This window comes from Dendrobium catenatum, unplaced genomic scaffold (genome assembly GCF_001605985.2).
Source record: "Dendrobium catenatum unplaced genomic scaffold, ASM160598v2 fragScaff_scaffold_1179, whole genome shotgun sequence".
Lineage (NCBI taxonomy): Eukaryota > Viridiplantae > Streptophyta > Magnoliopsida > Asparagales > Orchidaceae > Dendrobium > Dendrobium catenatum.
The window spans coordinates 667,182-678,928 of NW_021319641.1; the positions used below are offsets into that span (position 1 = coordinate 667,182).

Consider the following 11,747-nt stretch of genomic DNA (forward strand, 5'->3'; position numbering starts at 1 on the left):
AAAGTTTCAACTATTCAATAGAAGGAATGATATGATTAGCTTCTTCAGTGGTTTGTCTTTGAACTTCTATATCATCTTCAATAAATATCATAGCTTTTAATTCAGGCTCATCAAGTGAAAGATTAGTAATTTCTAATATTCTCATATCATCAAGAGATTCAAATGCATCTCGGAAATGAGAGAACTTTGCTCGTAGCCACGGAAGTAAATACGACGGATCTTTTTTTTTTTTGGATTTCTTTTTGTTTTTCAATGGACACGTGTATCGGATACGCGTGTCCTTTTGAAATTAAATAGTATTTTAATTGGATACGTCTTTGGCGTATCCAACACGTATCGGTGGAGTATCGGAGGCGTATCCGTGTATCGGTGTATCGGATACAGCGCGCCTTCATAAATAGGTGTATCGGTGCAACATAGGAGTCCACTAGTGGACTCAATTTGCAAACGTCATTGAGCTTTGAGTTGTAATGTCCAAGGAGTATAATAGATATTTTTTTTTTCAAGGAGTATAATAGTTAACTAGTATGGGTTTCCCCCTTCTAGGTATTTCAAGTAGATTAGGAGCAAGTGTGCATGCATTGAAGGAATACTTTCAAGATTGATGTTGTCTTGTTTATTAGTAATAGGATTGTTGTAACGGTTTTGTTGACTGTTTTAAAGATAGATTGAGCAACTACTTATAGCTCAAATGTATTAACATGATTTATAAGGGTTAAAAGACATTCCATGATCATCAATTGAATATGGGTTTTAGTTTGACTTGAAAAAGAGTGTAAAGCACATTGGAGTTTGGTTAAAAAAAATTAAATTCAAAGTTGTCTAACGATTAGGTTATATGTTTAAAATGTTAGCATCAAACATGCATTTAGTTAGACTCGATCAAAGATTAATTATGCCTTTAAGTTGATACAAAAATTTATAAACAAGATTGTAATACATACAAAATATGAAAAACAAGTTCTTTATTATTGCAATAAAATATGAAGAAATGTTAATAATATTGCAATTTACTAACCGCAAGCTCTCTGAACTACATGTAAATGTGTAATGCACTTCCTTTGGGATTTTCTTCCAAGAGACATATGGAGCATCAAACCTGCTTCGTATGATATCTCGTTTGTTGTGCGTGGGCTGCTTTGGTGGATAAAACTTGCACAAAATATTTAGTTAAAGAATATTATTTCTTAAATATATGTGTAATATAAAACATACAAATTTACGTACGTGTCACCCTCAGGCTGAATCAACATGTTCCCATCTACAGTTGGTGCTGCGGCAGCCTACGTGGAAGTTTCAGCTACAAGTCAGGGTAGAAGGTCCAATTGCATAGTGTTGATGGGGTTGTGGGTAGTAAAATGACAGAACATATGGTAGATAGGAATAAGTAGCAGAGAATCCTTGAGAAGATGGTGGGGATAGTATGGGTATGGATCAACAGTAATCTCATCTGGTGTGAAGTAGGCCTGATTTTTGTGTTTGAAACATCGATAATGAAACCTACTCTCTGATATAAATGAAATTAGCCGACAACCTGCTTGAATGAAATAGTTCACTCAGTTCAGAAATTCATGTGTTAATGTATGCGTCCAAGTAACAGATGAATATATATCCAACTTCTATACGTTTGAATATCTAAACATACTTGGACTATAAATTCCTACGGCCAAATAATTCGATTTGTTTCAAGTTAAAAAAAAATGTGCAATAGTGATAATTTTAGGAGTTTGCATGAATAGTTGTGCGATTCCATCAGTCACTTATTGTATATTGGGCAATAGAAGAGTGTGTGTGAATTAGTGCAACACACTAATACATCTAGTTTCCCAACCGTAAAGCCACTCATCCGCCTAAGCATCCTCATCTCTGCAACACTTAGCTTAATATTATGCTTCTCTTTTAATGACCAACATTTATGCACCATAAAGCATTGCAAATCTTACTACCATCTTATAGAATTTTCCCTAAAGTTTGAGAGGGACTTTTCTATCACACAACAAGCCTGATGCATTCCTCCACTTCAACCATCCAACATGAATTATGCTAATAATATCTACATCCATTACTCCATCACCATGAACAGTAGACTCTAAGAGTAAAGCCATTCATCCACCTAAGCATCCTCATCTTTGCAACACTTAACAATGGCCAACATTCTGCACCATAAAACATTGTAGCTCTCACTACCATCTTATAGAAATTTCTCTTAAGTTTGAGAGGGGCTTTTCTATCACACAACAAGCTCGATGCTTCCCTCCACTTCAATCATCCACATTGAATTCTACTAATAATATCTCCATCCATTATACCATTACCATGAATAGTAAACTCTAAGAGTAAAGCCACTCATCCACCTTAGTATCCTCATCTCTGCAACAACAACATCAACATCAAGTCTTTATCCCACTACGTGGGGTCGGCTACATGAATCCGTTTTACATGACCAAGCCATCTAAGGCTACTCTCTCTAATCCTCATCTTTGCAACACTTAATATTATGCTTCTCTTTAATGGCCAACATTCTAAACCATAAAGCATTGCAGGTCTCACCACCATTTTTTAAGAAATTTTCCTTAATTTTGAGGGGAATTTATCTATCACACAATAAGCCCGATGCATTCTTCCATTTCAACCATCCAACTTGAATTCTACTAATAATATCTCCATTTATTACACCATCACAAAGAATAATATACTCGAAAAATTTAAGCAAGAAAATGGATACATTCTCAACGAGCAAGCTCTGATTGGCTGAGAGGAGGAATGTCGTGAGATGAGCCGAGCAAGCTGGTCGTCGAAGGAGGAACTTCGTGGAAGGAACGTCAAAGGATGTGTCGAACGACGAAGAAGAATGAACTTCGGATGTGACACGAAGGAACATTGTCGATGGAGGCGAGCAACAGGCAGTGAGAAGAGACATGACGACTGCGAAGGCAACGAATGTCGAGGAAGTGTGACTTCGGATGATCGTCGAACGAGCTTGCGGGCGCTGTCAAAATAGGTCGAGCAAATGAAAGAAATGGCTAGGTAGCCGGTTTAGATATGGTTTTTTGCTCCGGATTTGCGGCGGGTTTATGACGGATTTTTCCGCCGCACATTTACGGCGGATTGTCTGCTGCAAATTCATCACAAAATTACAACGAACTATTCCGTCGCAAAACCATCACAATTTAAAAAAAAAAAAATTCTGTCGCAACATCCGCTGCAAATTGAAGAATTTTTTGTACTGTATCTTTACATTGAAGTATATTCATAGAAAGATTCCCTTAAAATTCATGTAATGCAAAATATATCATTATGTTTATCCACTATTATCGGCACAGTTTTAGTTATTTGATTTATGATTTTGTTTGTTTGTTGATAATTTCAACATGTTTGGTCATTGTGTTTACCAGCTTATGAAATTCTACATAATGTAATATGAAATTATTGAGGCTAGCCTTTTCCACCTTTGTCAAGCAGGGGACCTCCTGGAGATCTTTATATATGCCTTGATGTTGTGGAGATACCAGGTATACAACGAGATGGCATCAACTTATGTTCGACTGTATCCATAAATTACATTGATGCGATTTTGGGGGCTGTCGTTAAGGTGAAATCTTAACCTTCCTTTGCCTCAAATATTTAAATTCATGGTCAAATATTGTATTTAATGGTGATTGAAATGAATTTGAACCATAATACTCGAGTCTTTGTTTTGGTGGGTTCCCTTTAAGGAAAATGCTTATCACTGTATTAGTTATTGTTAGGGATAGCTTATTTCACTGCAAGTGTTTGGATCATACTTCTGGAAGTGAGTTGCATTTAAGTGTGTTGTGAATTGTGATATCTATTATTTTTTTAAACAGAAATTCATTTCTCATTAAATCAACTCCTGTGTTTGTTTGAGTTAACTTGAGTTTTATTAGTTTTTCACCCATCATTATATTAAACTTTCATTGATTTATTATCATTATAGGTAAAAATAATATTTTATTTTATTATTATTTAAAGTAAATTGGAAGGTGACTTCCTAGCCTTAAAATTTGAAACTCCTCACCTTTTTTCAATATGAGTTTAAAAAACGCAATTTCATCTAATTTGAATTTAACAAAGGCTTGAACTCAGTTCTGGAAGTGAGATCCAATTTTATTTGGACACTAAGTGATACATTTTGTTCTCGTGAAACAAGCCCTAAATGATACATTTTGTTCTCGTAGAACATAAAATTCTCTTTTAACAAACAGCCAGTATTTGCATGACTATTAAATATTTGTGCTTCTGGAATAGAGATCAATTGTATGCAACCACTTTGAAAGGTTTTGCTATATATATCTAATGAGACTTGCTTCAAAATACTACATGCTTAAGTGCCCAAATTTCTTTGGGCACTGCTTGATATATTTTTAATTTGCTTTAGCATTTTTCTTGTTTTTAAGTGCTTTATTATATTTTTCTTTCTTTTCGTATACAATAGCGTGGGCGAAAAATGCCAGTAATTGCATACATTTAGTTTAGTGCACGTTAAATTCCCCTTTTATTATATTATTGTATTTTCGGGTTTTCAATTTCAAATGTTTGTCTTATGACATTATTCAATAGCTATGAACTTGAACTGATCTCTTTGTTGCAAAAGCTTAATTTCATCAGGTGAAGACAGTTGATGGACCCACTGAACTCCAAATACCTCCTGGCACCCAACCTGGTGATGTTATAGTTCTAGCAAGACGAGGTGTCCCCAAGTTAAACAAGCCATCCACACGTGGTGATCACTTGTTCACTGTGAAAGTTACAATTCCTAGTCGTATCAGGTGCTTTATTTTTTGTCACTTGAGATAATGCTTCTAGTTAGCCGTAGAATGATGTCATTTGTTATGCTTTCTATCTTTATAATCATTTTTGGACCCATCTTCTTTTATTTTTAATGTTTTTTTAGGCAAATTTATTGATTTCATCTGTGATTTTTATCCTTAAAACTATTTTAACTTAACCAAAATTCAAATTGTTTCTAAACTTTACATATCGACCTGAGCTGGTTTTTTACTGTAAGAAGATTAAATTAATTGGTTCCCCATCTCTTATGATTGCCGTTGTTCTATGATTTCAATCTGCAATTTCATCATTTTTTCTGCCTAAAACCTTCGTTATAAATCTGAAACATTTTTATAGTAAAAAAACTTAGTTATTGGTAAAAGTACTGCTGTTGCCATTTAGATAGGAAACTAAATAGAGTTCTCCTAACCCATGCTGCAGTTCAGTCAAACTTTGACGTTAGATTTTTGCTACTTTTTCTAATTTTTTACATTGTCACCTAGCATTTCCAATTAGTTCCATCTTTGCAGATGCAGCTTATTTCTTATAGTAAATATAAAAGATTGTCATGAACTGCAGCTTGCTATTGCATGCATACTAGTTGGATTTGAATTAACATTGGCAATGAAATCACAATCTTTGCATACTCAGCTGACATGTTAATTATTATGTATTTTTATTGCTTCTTCGCTAATATTAAACTACATTCCAAAGTTAACCTACATCAAAGGCCTTGACCAAATTTTTATTGCTTCTCATAGAGTCACTTGAATGCAACTTATGATTCTACATCCCTACTGTTAAATGCATGAAGTTACCAAGAGAATTTGGGTTCCACAGGATAGTCGCATAGCAGCAATTTATTTTTCCTGTATGAAATGTAATCAGTGTAGATTTCAACAGCTTACGTTTTAGGTGTCATTTACAGCTCCCATCTGAAATTATCTTCATTTGTCTTTCAATTGATTTGATTATTGTATATTTACCATCGAACTGCAGTTTTTAACCTTTTTATCATGTTTTATGTGCTTTTTCTGTTTATTTTCTTTTATGAGTCCTCACTCTGCGTTCTCTTGCAGTGGAAGAGAGCGTGAGTTGCTTGAAGAATTATCATCCTTGCATGATAATTCTGTTGGCCGTCCAAAAGGCAGATCCCTAAGTAAGAAGTTCTTTTTATGCCAACTTAACTATGATTAGTAGAAGGCTTGTGTTATGTGTTATTGTGAAATTTTTTAAAAATCATAACACTGGTTTTATACATGCCACTAAAATCTTCCTTATTTGCAAAACTAACATTTATCATGCACTAACACTTCATAATAATGAAGTATGTAGTGTTAGACATATGAAGAATATGTGCATTTGCCCTAAACATGCTCGACACGTGTTGAACACGTTATCTACGTGTTCAGTTAAAAGAAAAAAAATGTTGAAATCCTCTTTTTTTGACAAATATGCATCTCCGACATATCTATCTTGAATAATAAATTTTAAATTTAGAAATATATTTCATAAACAATGAAAGTTAAATATTCTTTTTTTTTTAATTATTACTTAAATAATTTAATATCTACGTAATGCTACTCTTATTTTCTTTATTCTGTTGAATTTTCCTATAATTATTTTAATAATATTTATGTTTATTTAAAAAATAATAATTTTCTCAACATCGGCCTTTCGACGACCCGGTTAGGAGAATAGATGTATTAGATTTAGCCTATGTTAAGAAAGGTAGAGATAGACCTAAAAAAACTTGGTTAGAAAATATTAAAAATGACCACTTTTTTTAGATTTAAATGAGAATTTGATTCTTAACAGGACATAATGGAGAGAAAATATTCATGTAGCCAACCCACATAGGTGGGATAAAGGCTTGATATTGTTGTTCTTATATATATATATATACACACACAAACACACAGGGATTTACATACATAGCACTCAAAACATGAAAATAAAATATAAAATATTAATCCCTAACTCCTGTCATCATGTTGCAAGTTTTGTGGCTCATGTCCTCAGAAGCATTGATTCCCTAGGATGCAAGTTCATCTTGTCTACTCCTCTCGATGCCATAGCTTGTGAGCTCTACACCCCTTTGACCCATTGATGTCCTAGCATGCGAGCTCTTGTGCGATTTCCTCGTCTGTACCTGTTGATGCCTTAAATTGCAAGCTCTCGATAGCGGCAATGCTCAATAGCTGCAATGCTCTTATTGAAATTCCTTAAGCCCTTGAAAACAAAGAAGTCAGGGAAATCACACAGGAGCTCTCAAGTGAAAGCATTTGATCGGTCCAAAGGAAGGCATTGATTGTTCTAGGCGGCGACATGCCTATTGACATGTTGGGCAAGATTTGGAAAGTGTCTGATGAGATTAGCTAACTCTGTTAACATAGTACTAGATGGCTTAAATAGTGAGGTTTTGATGTTAAATATGTAAATATTAATATTTTGAGTGATATTTATGTAAACCCCCTAAAGTTATAATGCATGCCCTAAGAACCACATTCATTGCTAAATGTCCTCCTTGTCTGAATCAGCATGATTCCAACATGCCCGGACATATTCAAAATTGCGTCAAGTTCATTTAGAAGTAAAATTTGCTTTAGACACATGGTTGACATACCTCAATATGCCTAAGACATGGACAAACATATGAGTGGCATAAAATTAAATTTAATTAAGAAATTTTATTTTATGTTCTAGTTTGTCTAGCTTTTCTTCTATACAAGAAAGGGTGGGAGACACTTAGAGACGAGATGAGCGAGTCTAATGCCTCTAACCACAATGCCATCCCACTTTGATGCAACTTGACTAGCGAAGACTTCGACTTTGACACACAGAAAGGCCTGGCTTTGACTATGATAGTCAATCGAGGTGCTTGACACTAACGCTTGACTTCAACTAGGACTTTGGCTTCGAATTCTACTTCGACTTCCACCTCTAAGATTGCAGTGAGTGATGATTTGGCTTCAACTTTGACAACAACTTCTTGCTACTACCAAATACCAGGAGTTATTTTTGGTGCTAGTTTAATTTTTTTCTTATTATTATAAGATTTTTTTTAATTATTTTTTTAATAGATGTGTCTAGTGTCTGTCGTATCGTGTTTGTGCCCCCTTGTCTGTATCGTTGCATCATAGACTAAAACCCACGTATTATAAGACTTTTTTCCCATGATACAACAAATTCATCAGGTATTAAACCAATTATTCATAAAGAAAGTTGATAGCTTTCCTTTGTTCAAGGTTTAAGTGTTATTAACTTATTATTGTACATAAATGTATTTGGGTTGTATTTTTGTCATATGATTTGTGTGTTAAACATGTAGTATCTCCTTTTTTTTCTTTGAATAACTATAAAATATTTGATAGCTTTGTGGATTTAAAATTATTTTTCATGAGCATGAAGACTGTTTTTTATGATCTTGCAGGTAGAAAAGGTGAGAGTAAAAGAAGCAAGGAGATCAATAATTCAGAGCCATCGATTGAACAGGCTGACATTTGGAAGAAGCTTAAAGATTTTGCCGGGTAATTTCCAATCATATAACCTCTTAGACTGTCATATCTGGAAGAACTTTAGATTTATTGAATGATGTCCAATCAGTTTGATTTGAAGACGCAACTCAGGATTTTATTTTATCCAATTTATAAGGGCAAAGAAGATTTCCTTTTCAGGTTAAGCAATTATATATTTCACCCAATAAATCCTTACTATACTTCCCAATATTTTTTATATTGTGACTACCTGTTCACGTCATATATTGAGTCCATATTTTCAGTGATATCATACTTTCATAAAGAAAACAACTTCTGCAAGTGTGGTTGAAATGAAATCTTTTCATTGCTAGTAATATGTTCATGTTGTAATTTCTTTCGCAACTAGTGGAGTTCTTCCTCAATCAACTGCAGTATTTTTTTTTTTGACGGGAACCACTCCGCAAAGCGGCGAGTAAATTCCGGTAGACATAGCAGACAACCCACACCAATTTATTCAATTCATCCGGGCCAACACTTAAGGCTGTCACGGCCGCCCATGAGATTCGAGCCCAGGACCTGGGCTTTGCCCAACCGAGCTCCCCCCACATGAGCTAAGCCACGGCGGGTATCAACTGCAGTATTTGATTGCCTTTATCCCTGAGCTGTGGGAATCATAAATATCGTCACAAAAAAAGATCAATCAAATTGATTTTGTTCTATAGCCTACCACGTAGTTGCATCTTTTTTTAACATTTCTTGAGCACCAGTGATTCTAAACTACGCATAAATGGTTTATTTGAAACTTACAGGTCAGTTACCAATGGAGTACTTAAATGGCTGAAAGGCAACTTGTAAGACTGGCAGGGGTGCCTTCAACAGCATACACATATGGTAACTCACATTCCACATTTATTCCCTTGCAATATACTTTGCTTGATAGGCCTGAAAATTTTCTCTTTGATTTGCGATTTCATGGAAAGAGGATTGTGATTCCCAAACCAAGGTATCTGAGGCTTTATTCTCGCCATTCTTTTTTCTTTCTTCTGCTTTTTTTTTTCTTTTGTTTTCTTTTGTAAAACCAGCTCACTTAAGTGAATATGAACACTTGTTTTAGTGAATGTACAGTAAGTTATCAACTTTGACTTCCTATTAAAAACCACCAGATACGCCACACTCCTTTCATTTTCAAAGTGGAGGAGAATTTGATTCTTGTTTTAAAGCATGTAAGCCATTATAAGAGGTTCAGACCTTATTGAAGGAAAGCTTCTCCTGTAATTTTTTTGTTACTATATTGAAAGGGAATTGCTGCAAGCTATTGTTATTCAAACTTCTATTCTAACAATGCAATGATTTGTTGAATTATTTTTGCAATTAATTTAATTCAAATTGGATCCTTAAATTAAACTCTTAGTGTACCCCTTACGAGCTATTTTGACCGTTGGACTTAGGGTTTCAGAAATCCTAAGGGCATCTCCTATCGAAATCTCAATTTTCACTCCAAAATACAGTGAAACTTAAAAATGTAGTGATTCATCTCCAATCTAAATCCATTTCGAGCGCTTCTGTGAAAGTAACCGTCTTTCTCCTCTTTGGCGCGTTTCTTCGGCAGATGCGGTTGAGACAAAAAAATGGTGTTGGTGGACAGTGCAGCACCAATATTGGCGTCGCACTGTTCACCAACAAGCAAATGGCGGAAGATTTGACGTTCGACTAGAGCGACCGAACGATGCCATACACATATTTGACGTTCGGTTGGAGATGCTCTAAGGTTTAAATTATACCTTCAGTTTGTATATGATTTATTTCACATCATTCCAGGTGGTACAAAATGCAGCCACTTGCTAGCTTAACTGGCGAAGTCCAATGAAACACGGTACTAGCAAACCATAAGCATCTTGATTTGTTTTAATATTCCTACTTAAAATTATAAACATTTCGCTCAGCTAATGGATAAATATTAAAGTATTAGTGGATTTAGTTGTCCTAATAAATTACTAATATTTTTTTTCTTCTTATGAACGCGTTTATAATGACGTTTCCAACCGTTGCAGGCCATCATCCACAATTAAAACCTGAGAGACCTTGATTTGTTCTGGATTAATGGTAGACCATTTGCCTTTTGATTTTCCTTTTTTAATATTTAAGCCCAAATAAATAATATTCAAGCTCTTGATTGCATAAATATCAAATTTTTAGTGCTTTCTTGAGTTTGTGCATTCCATCCCAAGAAATGTCCTTTTTAGGATAAGCAGGTAACAATCCTTTCCATTAATGCCCAAAGTGAGGAGAGATTATTACGTGCGGAGTCCGGACACAGATCGTTCGATTTTCTGGCTGTGAATAGTAAAAGTGCATGGGTGAATAATAAGAGCATAGTGATGAACATTAACTACATTTTTACTGTTCAGAATTACAAAACTGAACGGTTTTTTGTGTCCGGACTTCTTACGTAATAATCTCTTCAAAGCGAGAGGATTTATTAGGTGCTGATAGGGCATCTTTTTCTACCTGTGGAAATGTTAGGTGGATAGAAGGCTGGACATTAGCAAGCCCGGCCAGAATAAATGACTAGATTTTTTGTTTAAGGCAAAATTTTCAGCTGAGTTGAAATGTCGTCCCTAATTTTTGTGGAGCTCCATTTGACAAATTAGCTTGTGTGAATAGAAGATGTTGATTATCGGATTGGTGGTCATTCTCATTTGTCAAATTTAAATGTTTTTTAAGTTTTTGCATTATCCACAAAATTAATGATTTTTTTTTTTCTGTTCTAGCATAAGATTTTTGTTGTTATAGCATAGTCAATTCCAGATCTCAAATTCTGGATTTTTTTTTTCATAAATTTGATACCAAATTTTAGATAAGAAAAGTGAAGGGTTGCATTAGTTAGTTTACAACTAGCATAAAAATCATTGAATAATCATGACAGGAATGAGAGTTTGAATCTTAACAGGATACGATGGATAAAAAAGATTCATGTAGTTGGATAAAAGATTGATGTTGTTGTTGTTGTTGTTCTAGCACGATATTTTCCTCCCTGCAAGCTTTCGTTATTTGAAGGATAATTCCACATCATTATCGATGTAACTCTACTCATCTGAGATTTTTGTTGACATTCTCATTCGCTTTTGAACATCAAAATGATTACTAGACATTGACAAACATTTGCCATATATTTTAAACTCCCTTTCATAGGTTTTTTGTAGAGTTTTTTTTTTTTTTTATGAAATATTGTGTATTAGTAGTAACACATGAAAAAAATACCATTTCTTATAAATATATAGTCATGTATATAAAGAATGTATGAATATGTGTTGTTGAAATGTAGTGTTGACATAGGTTTATTTTAAGTTTTAAACTCCATAAATAGTTGACAATCATTCATTATTCTGGAATGCTTCCATGTGTATATATAAAATAACGCCATTGGAATGAAAATATTAAGGTTTTGTTTGGGACGACATTTTTATTGCTTCTTAA

The 11,747-nt window shown here is 34.2% G+C and overlaps 1 protein-coding gene across 3 annotated transcripts in view; it reads left to right on the forward strand.

Moving 5' to 3' along the window:
- Positions 1-9,597, forward strand: part of LOC110095099 (chaperone protein DnaJ) — a 43,955-nt gene extending 34,358 nt beyond the window's left edge. Inside the window, exons 7-12 of one of the 3 annotated variants that reach the window (XM_020820494.2) lie at positions 3,463-3,592; positions 4,630-4,790; positions 5,871-5,950; positions 8,225-8,321; positions 9,080-9,161; positions 9,251-9,597. In XM_020820494.2, the coding sequence (XP_020676153.1) occupies positions 3,463-3,592; positions 4,630-4,790; positions 5,871-5,950; positions 8,225-8,321; positions 9,080-9,125 (514 nt within the window). In that variant the 3' untranslated portion in view covers positions 9,126-9,161; positions 9,251-9,597. Of the gene's footprint in view, positions 1-3,462; positions 3,593-4,629; positions 4,791-5,870; positions 5,951-8,224; positions 8,322-9,079 lie in introns of all 3 variants that reach the window. The other 2 variants (XR_003702181.1, XM_020820493.2) reach the window with 2 other exon arrangements.
- The last annotated feature ends 2,150 nt before the right edge of the window (positions 9,598-11,747 follow it).